The sequence below is a fragment of the Agelaius tricolor genome, unplaced genomic scaffold, assembly GCF_023055355.1.
Source record: "Agelaius tricolor isolate 1412-34295 unplaced genomic scaffold, bAgeTri1.0.p SCAF_38, whole genome shotgun sequence".
NCBI lineage: Eukaryota > Metazoa > Chordata > Aves > Passeriformes > Icteridae > Agelaius > Agelaius tricolor.
Window position 1 is genome coordinate 3,516,213 of NW_027269298.1, and position 13,855 is coordinate 3,530,067.

The 13,855-nt window shown below is 48.5% G+C and overlaps 1 protein-coding gene across 3 annotated transcripts; it reads left to right on the forward strand.

Moving 5' to 3' along the window:
* The first annotated feature begins 56 nt into the window (after positions 1 to 56).
* Positions 57 to 13,739, forward strand: SNAPC4 (small nuclear RNA activating complex polypeptide 4). 3 transcript variants are annotated; one of them, XM_071454242.1, is made up of 23 exons: positions 57 to 614; positions 1,253 to 1,296; positions 1,573 to 1,734; positions 2,102 to 2,227; positions 2,907 to 2,985; positions 3,497 to 3,578; positions 4,095 to 4,199; positions 4,666 to 4,738; positions 5,010 to 5,174; positions 5,392 to 5,539; positions 5,821 to 5,927; positions 6,180 to 6,274; positions 6,421 to 6,515; positions 6,775 to 6,860; positions 7,321 to 7,719; positions 8,111 to 8,200; positions 8,418 to 8,649; positions 8,739 to 8,809; positions 9,137 to 9,235; positions 9,479 to 9,506; positions 9,931 to 11,999; positions 12,483 to 12,613; positions 13,251 to 13,739. In XM_071454242.1, the coding sequence occupies exons 1-22, from the start codon at positions 449 to 451 to the stop codon at positions 12,600 to 12,602; spliced, it is 4,641 nt and encodes a 1,546-aa protein (XP_071310343.1). In that variant the 5' UTR covers positions 57 to 448; the 3' UTR covers positions 12,603 to 12,613; positions 13,251 to 13,739. The 3 variants fall into 3 exon arrangements, with proteins under 3 accessions (XP_071310343.1, XP_071310344.1, XP_071310345.1); XM_071454243.1 differs by having other exon boundaries at positions 7,324 to 7,719; XM_071454244.1 differs by lacking the exon at positions 1,253 to 1,296.
* The last annotated feature ends 116 nt before the right edge of the window (positions 13,740 to 13,855 follow it).

Consider the following 13,855-nt stretch of genomic DNA (forward strand, 5'->3'; position numbering starts at 1 on the left):
GGAGCAGCTCCTGCGGGGCCGGGAGCGCGGCCCCTCCTCCCCGGGCACCGCCATCCCCCAGGCTGCGCTCGGCGAGCCCCGCGGCTTTGGCTGCGGCTCCCGTTGCCCTTCGGTGCTCGGGCTGCGGAGGGGGAAAGGCCCGTGGGTCGGCCGGAGGGGGGGGCGTCCCGGTGCCATTGATGGCCGTGTCCTGGTGCCACTCAAGGCCGTGTTGCGGTGTCCCGGTGTCATTGATGGCCCTGTCCCGGTGCCGCGGTCCCGTCCCGGGCCGATCTCTGCGGGTCCCGGGGCCGCCCCCCGGCCGTGCACGTGCGCCAAGCCCCGTCCCGATTGGCTGAGCAGTGTCACGTGCCGGATCAGCTGACCCGCGCTCGCAGCAGCGATTGGCGGGGCGGGGGGGCGGGGGCGTGGGCGGGGCCGGCGCAGCCCCGGGAGCGGCGGTGCCGCCATGTCCCGCGGGCCGGGCCCGGCCGGGCCCCTGCGCTCTCCTCAGGGCCTGGACCTCGATGCGGAGCGGGAGAAGATCCGCCGCGAGATCGAGCAGCTGGAGCGCAGCCTGCAGCCCGGCGGGGCCGACATCCAGCTGGCCCTGTCCGACTCCAGCCTCAGCTCCGGTACGGCTCCGGGGGGCTCGGGGCGCTCCCCGGCGCTTTGCGCGTTCCCTCTGCCCCCAGAACGGGCAGTAGTGCAATGGCGGGGCCGAGGCAGCCTCACCCAGCGCTGTGTGAGCCGTAGCATGCCCAGCGTGACCAGAGCGGTGTGCGGAGCGGAGCGGTCGGTGCCGGCGGGAACGGCGCTGCCCGAGCGGCTGCACCCCGGTCCTGCGGGCGCTGCGGCTCCGGGACCCCGCCCGCAGCCTGTGCCACCCCCGGTGCTGCGGCTCCGGGACCCCCGCCCGCAGCCTGTGCCACCCCCGGTCCTGCGGGCGCTGCTGGTGCCAAGGCTGTGCTGTCTTGCCTTGGAGCTGTCCCTGGGCTCTCACCCGGAGCCTCTCCTGTGCAGCAGCACCGTTCAGCTTTGCTGTGCTTACCCTGAACTGTTCTCCAGAACAACAACACACAAAAAAAGCATAAATGGACTGTAACAATGCACTTTTTACATGACAACGTTGTCAGTATCCAAACCCACCGATGGTCACGTCTGAGCTCTCTCTGGTGCTTTTTCCTCTGTGCTTTAATTGAAAAGATTTGGGTTTAAAGCTATTCTTTTATTCCACTACAATCAGCATTTTTGTGTTTTGTTTGTCTAACAGATGGTGATGATGCAGATGATGATGAAGATTCTTATGCTGAAATGGTAACTGTTTGGTTTTTTTTTAAGTATGTATTTCCAGTTTTGAAGGGAAACCTCACCCTGCTCTGGGGAAATTCAGCCTTGGCTTTGTGCTCAGGAAAACCTGGATTTGGGGTGTTCCTGCCCAGGACTTTGTTATCCAGGCTCAGAAGCCTCCCTGCAAACCTCTCAGGCTGTGAGAACACAGCAGCTTCAGCTGAGGAAGGGCTGAGTTACAGCACTGGTTGTTACAGACCTGCTTTTGTCACTTTTCTCCCTAAATGCCTTCTCTGCCTCCAGGAAGTGGAAGTGGAAGAAGACAGCAGTGATGATGATGATGATATTGAAAGCCTGCCCCAGGATCCAGAAACCTGCCTGCAGATGAACCATGTGTACCAGGACGTTATCAAGGAAAAGATTGAGGAGGTGGAGCTGCTCATTGCACAGAACAGAGCACAGCAGGTGAGCAGAGCAGCAGTGAAATGCTCATTTCTGTGCTTTTCTGGGTTGCCATTTGCCTTCCTTCCTTCCCCTCAAGCCCAGGACTGAGGTGGTTTATTTAACTTATGATTCTATGCTTTCTTACAATAAAAAGGGTATTTTACATGTTATTTTTTAGCTTGTTGTGGCAAGTTAGTATTTTATTAAGCTTATAATCATCTGCACAGTGCAAGCTCAGCAAGTTCCAAATGCTGCCTTTGAGTCCTGCACTGATTTTTGAATCTGGTGCTGCAGGTTTGAGCCCTGGGGTGTTTGTGAGGGCTCAGCTCTCTGAAATCAGCACTTTGGGGGAGACACTGATGCTGTTCAATTCACTCTTGTATTGCAGAAGGAAATCATGGGTGAGCGTGATGCTTCAAAAACAACCAAGGCAGGAGATGGCAGAAATCTACCTGCAAATGTGTTTTTGGGTCATTTTATGAAGCCATACTTCAAGGATAAAATAACAGGAATTGTAAGTAAATAAAAGCAGCTTGCAGACTGGTGTGTCTTCAGTGATGGTTGTGCACTGTAATTTGTTTGAACTGTTCTCATTTCAGGTGTGTGACTGTCACTCCTCAGCCTGAAATCTTTTCCCTCTCACTTGTCACTCTCCCTCTTTTGGAAATGTTTGTTCAGCCCTGTGAGGTCTGAGGAGTGGAATTGCAGCCACCAGGGGCTTGAATGTTCTTGAGTTTAACTTAACTTTAATTGTCTTCATTTCCATGACCCAGTTCCATACTGCTCTTTAAAGTCCTCACTGAAATCTGATCTGTTTGTCTGGGAAACTGAGTTTTCTCAGTTCCTGAGATTTTCTGTATTTTTTTCTATTTTCTGGTACAATTAGTAGTACTTTTTTAATGTGTTTTTAAAAGGCCATCAGCAAAAGGAGATCTTGGCTTTTTGTGGTAGCCAAGATGTCAACTATCATCATCCATATATTAATATATTCAAGCAATTACTGGTAATATTTCTGTTTAATTAAATGAAACCTGTGAGCTCTTGCTAACAAAGGTAGCTAAGCAGTGTGAGTGTGACAGTTTGCACAAGTTTGGGTTTCCAGTTATTGTTGTAGCAGTTCATGCTGGAGTTTTAAGAAGAAACAGTAATTTTGTCTGACTCTGAGTGTATCTAACCCTTGTAATCCTCATCAGGGCCCTCCTCCCAATGAAGAGGCCAAGGAAAAGGCAGCTCAGGGCATAAAATCCTTTGAACAGCTGCATTCAGCCAAGTGTAAGTAAGTCTGGGTGTTGTTCAGTGCTCTGGAACAGCTGTAACATGTATATATTTATATAACCAATGTATATATTCATATTGTTTGTGTGTGTTCCTGTTTGCAGTTAAACATCAACACCTCTGCCTGACTCACAAAAAGTTGTTAGAAGGGAATGGGGTGCTCTGTAGATTATTTCAGTGAGTCATTAAGGACTTCTTTTCCATTTGTTCTGCTGCTCAGCTCCTGTGAGCACTCCTAAACCAAGTAAGGTGGTGCAAGGTGCCCAGATGAGGGCAGTTCAGGGGACACCTGCAGCTCCAGATGCTCACAGGGTGATTCCTTTATTGGGGTCTCTTTGGGGATCCCAGTAGAACCGAGCCAGAGGCTGTGCCTTGCCCAGGGCTGACACCACGTGGGTGATTTATGCAGGGAGCTCTCACTGCAGAGCTGCAGGGCATTCCCTGGCAGCACTGGCTGTCTCCTGGCAGTGGTTCTGCACTGATCCTGGCTGCTCCCTGTCTGCTTTAGGGAAAGCTGCAGAGAAGACACTGCTGCAGAAATCCGTGGTGAGCGACCGCCTGCAGCGCCTGCTCCAGCCAAAGCTGCTCAAGTGAGTTCAGCCCCCAAATCCCTTCTTCTCCTGCTGAGAACACTGCATGGCAAAGGAGAAGGGACATGTACAGATTTCCCCTTCCTCCAGCAAGTTCCTGTGTTGCTTGTGTTTGGAATTTTACAGCCATCTACTTCTTCCCCTTGGCACCGTGGTGTAACTTAAAATACTTGGTAGGGCTTGGAGCTGAAATTGTGATATGAGGCCTAAAGGTGTGGATTTCTGTGCTGGAGCTGGCACAGTCTATATGGCTGTTGCAGCAACCATTGGTTCTCTGTGTAAACACCAAAATGGTTTATCTGAAACCTGCTGTGGGTCAGGGTTTGCACTGAAGGGGCAAAAATATGGCAGTGAGTGTGCCTTGTGGGAAACCCTGGGGGAACAGTTTGGTGTGGAAATAAACCTGAAGGGAGGAATGAAACTGATGGGGAAGGTGTCTCTGCTGTACATCTCCTGATGCCATTGACCTCATTCCCATCTGTCCTCTTAAGTGGTGATAAAAATGTCTTTGAACAGGTTGAGTTATTGGAATCAGAAACTGGAGAAAATCAAGACTGAAACAGAAAAAGAGACCTTGGAAAAGCAAATCAAAGACTTGGAGCAAGAAATAGAGGCAATTAAGTAAGAAGTCTTTCTATGTTCTTGGTGAAGAATGAAATGTCTTAGAGTTTAGCTCTAAAAGTTCCCTCCTACTTCTAGATGGGTCATTGGTGTTGGGTTGTAAAAAATTAGGTGCTGTTGTGGCTCTGCAGCTCTCTCATCTCCACTGTTCTTTACTAAGAAATGTGTTTGGGTCTTGATACACAAAGTGCCTGCACCCAGTGTAGAGGTGCTGCTTTAAACGGTTCTTTAGCAACAAAGGAGCAAAGCTCTGATTTTTCCATAGTTTTGAGCTTTTGCTCATGAACAAATATCAAGCAACATGTTTGGATATGGCATTAATTGTTTCTCCTGCTAATCTGAGTGTTCAGTTCTTTGGAAGTCAGGAACAGGTGGGAGGAATGAGAGGAGGCAGGATCAAGAAGACAAAGTGTTTCATTAACCATTTAATAAGATTCTTTCTTCCTCTTTGTACCTTCTGCTGTAGCCAACTCCCAGAAAGTGACTTAATAGGAAACAGATTCGATGAGCATGACTGGGACAAAATCTCAAACATCCATGTGAGTTGGGGGATCAGCTGTTTTATTGCTTCTGATATCTGGGTCCTTCCTCTTGAGAATCTCTGATCTGGTTTGCATCCAATGTTTCCATCTTGCATTTCTCCAAGCTGACTGTTAAGTGATCTCAACTTGTTAAATTTGGTGATTTAATTCTGGAAAACTTGGCAGTAAGACAGATCTGGAACACAAAATACTGATTTTCCTGTTTGTCCAGGTGTCTTAATCCCAGCTATGAGACTAAACATATTTTTGTTGGTTTTTTTTTTTTTAGTTTGATGGACAACGTAGCTCAGAAGAACTGAGGAAGTTTTGGCAAAACTGGGAACATCCAAGCATCAACAAAGAGGAATGGACTGAGGAGGAGCTGGACAGGCTGAAGCAGATAGCTGCTGAGCACGACTGCCTGGACTGGCAGAGCATTGCCCAGGAGCTGGGGGTAAGGGCTGAGCTGGCAACTTGGTTCATTCTGGCTTTACTTTGCCTCTGGTCAGGTTTAAAAAACAATGTTAATACTAATTCAGTGTTAATTAGTGTTTTCTGAGGAGTGTCCAAGAACAGTATCAAGAAGGTTTGGTGCTTTAGCTTTTCCCTCTTGCTTTTTGTCTTCATAAATAACTAATTACCTGCTTCTCTCTGTTTTCCCTGTATTTAAGACAAACAGGACACCTTTCCAGTGCTTGCAGAAATACCAACTCTATAACAAAGATTTAAAAAGGAAAGAATGGACCAAGGAGGAGGATCAGATGCTTTTAGAGCTTGTTCAGGAGATGAGAGTGGGAAGCCATATCCCATACAAGAAAAGTAAGTGGCACACAAGTGACAAACCTTTCCTTCACCTGGAATGCTTCACTCTCCCAGTCTCTTTTCCTTGGTGATCTCTGCCTTTCCTGTTTCATTATATCAGCAAGGACTTCATATCTCTTGGAACCTTTATCCATACTGGAAATCTGGCTGAAACTGGCAGAGCACCATTTTTAAAGAGATGAAAGTGCTGCTTATGGCAATCACTGCTTGCAACTGTTGTGCAGATAAAGGAAGAAGCATTAATTACAACAGATTTAAATAAACCTTTTGATTTCCAGTTGCTTATTACATGGAAGGAAGAGATTCTGCTCAGCTGATTTACCGCTGGACGAAGAGTGTGGATCCCAGCTTGAAGAAAGGACCCTGGACACCAGAGGAAGATGCTGTAAGCTCCATTCTCTGGGCCTGGAATTGCAGGGTGGGAATGTTGGAGTGCTGAGGTGTGGCATGGCTGTAAATCTGAGTTTGAGGAGTGTGACACAGACCAAATGGGCACTCCACAGGTCAAGAGCACTTAGAAGCTCCTAAACAGTTTTGTCCAGAGATTTGCACAGGAAACAAACAGAACTGCTGCTGTCTCAGGCCTGTTAGGGTTGATCCTGGTGAGGATTTCAGCTCTGGCTCTGCCTGCACACAGATGCTGATGGCTGCAGTTAAGAAGTACAAGGAGAAGGACTGGTACAAAATCCGGAGGGAAGTGCCGGGCAGGAGCGACGCCCAGTGCCGGGACCGGTGAGTTCAGGCCAGGGAACATTTTCCCTAAACTAGGGAGAGCTCTGACTGGGAATGCTGGGTTTGATCAGCCTTGGAGTGCAGGGATGGTCTGAGTTTTACAAGCAGGATTGAATGATCCTGACTGTAATGTTTTCATTTGGAAGGTATTTAAAAGCATTGCACTGGGATGTAAAGAAAGGCAAGTGGAGCTTGGAGGAAGAGGAGCAGCTGATTGAACTGGTTCAAAAGCATGGCCTGGGTAGGTGTTTCTGTGGCTTGATCTATAGAAATTTAGAGGTGTCATTGAGGTTTTCTCTTCTTTCATTGTAAGCCCTGCAGGCTCTGCTTTGTAGTGATGATTGCAACTTCTCTCTATTGTGTGTTGTGGGTATGAGCTCCATTCATTCAGTAACTCTGTCTCTTATCCAGGGAAATGTATAACACGTGTGGAATGGCTGCATTGAAAGGCCTGTTGCTCAGTTTGTGGCACAAATAAAAATGCTCTGCATCCTTTTCAGGTCGCTGGAGTAAAATAGCTTCAGAGCTGCCCCATCGGACTGGTGCCCAGTGCCTGAGCAAGTGGACAGTCATGATTGGCTCTAAGGTATTGTGGGAATCCTGCCATGTCACAGCCCCATCTCTTCAATTAAGTTTCTCTAAACTAAAAGTGGAATCCTGTGAAATCAATTAAAAATTGACATTGATTTCACACAATCAAGGTTTTTGTTGTGGATTTCAGAGTTTAATTTTTTGGTGGGTAAAGCAGCCTTTGTTCTGAAGGGCTGAGGTTAATTTGCTGTATATTTATATATTATCCAGAATCCTTTCCTGCCTTGAAATGCCTGTAAGAATGGGATATATGTAGGTTTTCATGTCTGTACCTCATGAGTTGCCAGTTTTGGTCCCAGGCACTCAAGAAATTCTGACTGCTTATGACCATTTTGAAGATGGCCTTGTTTCCAAAATCTTGTTTCCTTTGAAAAAGGAAACTTCCTGATTTGAGAGAGTTGCAAGCCAGGGGTGAACACTGACTAAAACTTGTGTGTGCTTTTTTTTTGATCAAGAAGAAAAGATCTGGGGCAACCAAACGGCGCCACGCTGAGGAGAGCTCCAGCCCCTCAGAGAGCAGCAGTGAGGAGGAGCTGGAGCTGGAGCTGGCAAACAACTCAGAGGAGGAGAAGGTGACCACGAGGAAGGAGAAGTTTGCAGTCCCCAGCATTGACCTGTGGATACCAACAGGGACAGACAAACAGGAGGCAACCAGAGAGAGAAACCAGATCCAGTCCCTCCTCTCTGCTGCCAGGGCTGGCACAGGGAGCAGCTGCAGTGAGGTTCCAAGGGCAGGCTGTGATGGAGACAGAGCTGCTGATGAATCATCTGAGCTGAACACCGTGCTCATGGGCATTGCAAATGCCTGTTCCACAGATGTGCTGGTGAAGAATCCAGCAGAAGTGATGGCCAAGGTGAGCTGGGATGGGGGCTTGGATCAGAAGTTGGAAGGGAAGTGCAGCTGCCGCAGTAAGGGCAGGATGTGATGAGCAGATAACATCTTGCTGTTCATTCCCTTGTGGTGTTAAGTCAAAAAATGTGAAGATAATTACCCAGTAAATTCTGGTTTTTGGGTTTTTGGTAGATCCCTCACACAAAAGCTTCTGTGCAATAGGCATTTCGCAGAAATGATGTTGTGATGATGCACAGGGATTAAAAGGGAAGGTCTCCAGAGTTGATTTCATTTAGTAAGATACCTTCAACAGCAGCAATGTTGAGAACTTGTACCTGCTGTGCAGATCCAGTGCAAATCATTTTTTTGAGGGACTTTCCCTTCTGTATTTTCTTGCGTTCTTTCATCTTCAGGCTTCCCAGTGTGGGAAACACGTGCTGCGGGTTAGCCTGGAGGAGGTGAGGACAATATTGAAGAACAACACGAGCTTCCAGAGGAAACTGGTGAGTGCCTCTTGTGTCTTGTCTGCTCTTGTGACGTGAGCACTGCCAGGCTGTGCTTAGTAGGAATTTATTTTTATATAATCACTGTAATCCCAAGAGCAAAAGCTCATAGCTTTTTGTCCTGACTGCCCTGTGAATGGTTTGTCCTGGGACTAATGGCAGAACCTTCCTAAGGGGAACTCTTAATTGTGTATTTTTTCATGCACGGCAATTCAAGATGCTGAGACCTGCCAGGCTTTTAGCCACGCCCCCTGGAGAGGCTGCAGCTGTTGGCCAGGATGCCCAGGGGCTGCAGGAGCTGCCCAGGAGAGCTTGGCGCTGGAACAGGGAGCACTGGAGGAGGCTGAACCTGGACAGGAAGCTGCTGATGGCAGTGACCCCCTGGGTGGGCAATGTGCTGCTGCCCCGCACCCTGCGGGCTGGCAGGATGGCTTTCCACCACACAAAAGGTACTGGGGACCCATCCTACCTTTGTCCCTATCTTCTGATGTCTTCTGAGTGATTTCCCAGCTGATTTTGATGTTGGATTTCTTGCCAGCTGCTGCTATTCATGAGAAGGTTAAGTCAGTGAGTCTCACCAGCACTCCCCTGTTTGCACTGCTCATTCAGGTAAGTTTTACTGTCTTAATAGCATTACCTGCTTTCAAACAGGGGGAGTCTTTATTTCTCAGTATTTGAGGCTTAAATAAGTGGTTTTACTTTGTTTCTTAAACAAATAATCTAATTATTGGACTAATCTGCCCTCATGGTTTGCATAAGGAGTTTCTTAAATAAGTCCCGCATCCGAAGTCTGGTCCTGCCAGGGCTTTTCCTGTAAGTGTAAAATATCCCCAGAATCTTGCATGTGGAGCATGTCCCATCTATCTTGCTTTGTCACTGGCCCCACCAATACATTTTTGTTCTCATTTGAATGTTAATGAAGCTCTCACCTTGCAGCTCCTCCAGATTGATACCAAGGGCTGTATGAGGATTATTAAGGAGAGGAACCTGAGGCACTTGGAGCTGCCTAAGGCCAATGCAAAGAGCCCTCAGCAGGTATTGTGGTTTTAAGCTTTCCCCAATGAAATCTTGACTAAAATAAGCACTTTAATTGTGTGGCCACACAGTTTATGTGTGTGTTAGCTGTTTTGGTTCAGAGGCAGAATAAAATGCTGGCTGTATGGCCATTTGTTCAGGAGGTGGCAGATGTGGGTTTGATTCACATCTGTGCTGTTTCAATCATCTTTAAATCTATCAGAAGTATAATTTATTATGTTGTTTTTTTTTTATTTTTTACAGGCTTCCCAAAATACAGAGACTTCATCAGGTACCTACCAGAACATTTATTTTTGTGATGTACAAGAGAACTTTCACATAATTCATCACTGTTACATTAATAACCAGTTTAACTGAAGGAGAACTTTGGGGGACAAACCTGCATTGTCATGCTCATTTTTGTTAGCTCTTTGATCTTTAAGCATGTTCCCCTTTGGTAAGGACTGGAAAAAACTCTGGAGGGCTGGGGAACCAGTGGCTCTGGGTTCAGTGGGGTGTTAGGGTGCATTCCTGGCCCATCTCTGATTTCTGGGGGCAGTTACCCCTTGTTCAGTTGTTGGGATGTGGCTGGATTAAATCAGGACTGTAGTGTTGTAGGAATTCTCACAAACAGGAATTTTGCCACATTCCTTGATGTTTAATGAGAAATGGCTTTTGGAAATACTGTTCATTCATTGTCATTTTATCCTCTGCAGGCAACTCATCCCAAGCTTGTTCTCAGAGGAATTCCCAACAGGGCATCCCCAGGAGTGCTGTCAGGAGATCTCCTGCCTTGAGAGCACGGGCCAGCCCCTCTGGTGCCTTGGAGAGCTGTGCCCCAGCTGTGCAGGGAGCTCCCCCAGCCCAGGGCCAAAGGCAGAGGGTGAAAACTGTCTCAGAATTGCTGCAAGAGAAGCGTTGGAGGAAGTCCCAGGCCAAGGCAGCCATGCAGAGGACAGTGCTGGTTGCCCCACAGGTGCTGGTTTCAGGGCCTTTGATAATCCAGCACCCAGCACAGCAAATCATTCCCTCTGCACAAGCAGAGAGCACACCTGCAGCAGCTGCTGGGACAGACAGCCAAGTACAGGGTTCACCAAGGACTTCTGCTGCAGGTTCTGCTCCTGTGCCTGAAAACCATTCCTCTGCAGTGCCAGAAACTGGGGAGAGCCCTGGCTGCTCACAGGGGACAGATCTACAGTCAAGTAAGGACCTAAGAAAGGAAGCTCTGGGAAGCAGCTCTGAAGGAAGGGTTTCTCCAGGTGTGAGTCCAGCTGCAGCAGAGAAGGCCCCAGACCAGGGAGGGTGCAATGGTCAGGTCACAGCCAGTAGCTCAGCTTCAGCAGTGTTGCCAAACCAGGCTTTTGTGCCTCCCCAGATCACAGTGGTGGCTCTTGGCCTGGAGTCTGGCACCAATAAATTGTCCCTTTCCACAGCAGTCACCAGTGAGCTGGAGAGTAACGGGCCCCAGCAGAGGCCAGTCAGCCTGCTGCCTGCTCTGGTCACTCCACAAGCTGCTTCTCCTGTCATTCCCAGCAGCATCCTGCCCTTCAGGTGGGTTGTAACCCCCCAGGGTCTGCTCCCCAGCACTGTGCAGGCTGTGGTGGGTGTTCCCCAGGGAATGCCAGCTGCTCCTGGGGCATGCCCGGGTCAGACAGCTGTGACTTCCAATGGCAGTGTCTCTGCCTTGGGAGGGACTCCTGTACCAGCTGAAGCAAATCCACCTCACCCCAGCAGTGCAGAGCCAAAAGGGCTGAGTTCCCAGCTGGCAGGAGTTCCTTTGGCAAAGGCAGCTGGCCAGTGCACAAATCTCTTACCTGTGACCTCAGTGGGTGCTGGATGCACCACATGCAGCGTTTCTGCTGTAACCCCTGCGTGTTCAGATGGCTCCTCCACGGCTCCAGACTCCTCTGCAGCTCCAGCTGCCCCTCCAGCTGCCAGCCCAGCCCTGTGGGCCATGCTGCTGCCCCAGACACAGCCCCCTGCCAGCACTCAGGGCTCTGACACCCAGCCTGTGCCCAGTCTCACCAGCTTGGGAAGGAGCAGTGACTCCATCACACCAAACGGATCATCCTCCAACCCAGGCAGCAGCAGGAGAGGGGCTGTGCTCTCACCAGGAGCTGCAGCTCCTCACAGCAGTGTCCCAGGGAGCTCTGCCTGCTCTGGTGCCCAGAGGAACAGACCCATTGCCTCCAAACCACCGAGCACTGATGTCCCTCCCCAGCCAAGCACCTCCCATGCACAGAAGAATCTCCTTGACTTCAGCCTGATCTCCCTGGAGGACCAGGGGCTGGTGAAGGAGTGGCTGAGTGGGAAACAAGGGGTTCAGGTGCCACCACTGCAGACCAGGCTGCCTTATCTGCCACCTTTCCTCTGCAGCATAAAAACCCTCTCAAGGCTCCTTCTGCAGAAAGCAGCTCTGGAGGTGCAAGCAGCCTCTCTTCTGCCCTCTGAGGCCAGCGGGGATGGGGGCACTGGGGATCTTTTCCACGCTATTGGAGAACTGGTGCAGCAGAAACTGGGTGATAACCCTGCTTACCTCCTGCTGAAAGCCAGATTCCTGGCAGCCTTCACACTCCCAGCTGTCCTGGCAACTCTGTCTCCTCCCAGAGTGACAACAACTGTGTCAGCCGGGAAGCAACTCGAGGAGAGTGATGAGGAGGAGTGGCAGAGTGAGAACCAAGTGTGTAAGGAAGAGAGCTGTGGTGGGAATGAATTAACAGGAGTACAGGAGGACTGGAGACTTGGGGATGAGCCTGGAGATGAAGATGCTGATTTACTAAATCAGGTAAAACAGATTCCAGGGACAACAAGCAGAAAATTACTGCCAGATAAATATTGCACTGGAATCCAGGGGGAGGCCCCCACTGTTCTTAAGTGTAGCAGAAATTTGGTCTTTTTGAATAAACACAGTTCTGCAGCTGCTGAAAAGAAAAGCTCTGCAGCTCAGCTGGGCAGGTAAAATCCCATGGTTTATGTAGCACCTTAAACTTGCCATGACAGTTCCCAGAACTGGGTATCAAAGCTCCTTTTCCCTTTCTCTTTATAATCTGCTCTTGCCTTTTTTGAAGTCAGGCCTTTGTTTTTACTCTGTAAACTGACGTTTTGTGCCTTCTCTGGTAATGGAATGTTGTCACTGGTAATGGAATGTTGTCCCATGCATCATGAAAGATTGTTTTAGAAATCTTGCTGAGCTCCCTAAATCAGGAAGGTGGCTGAAGGGGTTGTTTGTAATTCTCATGGTGCTGATCATCTTCTGCTTCTGTTGCAGGACATGGGGGCTGAGGAGGGCCCTGCTCAGGCTGCCCTGGGCTCCTGCACTGATGGGGCTGATGCCAGAGCTCCCCAAAGCAGGAGGAGTGCCCGCTTCAGGAAGAGGAGGAGGACATGAGAAGGAGATGTGTTAGTAGCTCCTCAGTGGTTTGCACATCTTGCTGAGAAGCTGAACCACGTTTGTCTGTGGTTCAGCTCAGGCAGTGACTCATGACCCCAGGAAAGGACTGAAATGATCTCTGCTCTTGTTCCCTGAGGACACAGAGTTCTGCAGTCACCATCAAGCACAGCCTAAGGCTGATAATATTTGGGGCAGAGGGAAAGTTGATGTGTCTACAATAAAATTATATATAAACTCATGAAATTCAAACATTTGGCAGCCTTTTAGTTCATGCCCTGAGCCCTACTTAGTATGCACCTGGTTGGTAGCACTCTACAGGCTTGACAGTATAGTTTTTCTTTAATACTTCATTTTTGAGCAGCTTGGTGGAGTTTGGGGTTTATTTCCCCCATTTGGCTTCATTTCTATGCAGTTCTAACAGATCACCTTCTGCAGGGTACAAATGGGTGATGTCCTGATGCCTGCTGAGGCTTTTGGTGCACTGGATGGAATGGACATGAGCAGTGTTTGATTCACATGGTTGTCAGATGAGACTGGTTGGAGATTTTTTTTTTTTTTTCTTGAAAATTCATTTTAGGAACTCCAAAAGGGCAAGTTCCCTGTAAAAATGTGTGACTGATAGGAGCTGTTTGTGCTTTGTTACAGGGGTCATGGAATGAGCTCTGCCTTCCTGCATGGCAGGAGAGAATCTTTGCACTGTTCACCTTTACCACTTCCAGTGCTGACTGGATGGACCTGGGGAAGAGGAAAATGCTGGATTGATTTTCCCATCCCTCAACAAAATCCGCATCTGTAGGCAAGGTTTAAAAATGATGGAAACTGGCTGGAGGGAAATCTTTCAGGCATAGACACTGCTCTTTCAAACTCCCACCTGCCATAGATTCTGAGGGGGAATATTGCTGGAAATGTGGGGAAACAAGCAATGGTGGTTATTTATTTCCTTCTTGTGTTGTTTATGTGAATGCTTATCCATGTTCAGAATATGTTAATTGGGTGGTTTTTAGTGCTGTGACAGTGGCTTTGCTTGGTAACTGACTGAATACTGTGGAATAAGCAGCAGATTAATTTTGTATCAAAATGACTCTTAAGTATTTGTTGAAATACAGATGTTTTATTTTTCACACTTAAAAATTACTGATGTGTTCTGTGTGGGTTTTTTTTTTTTCCTGGTAAATAGTGCTTTTAATAATGTGTGTATGAGAGTGATTGCTAATGAGAAAAATGAAGTTTTCAGGCTGCATGAAAACCAG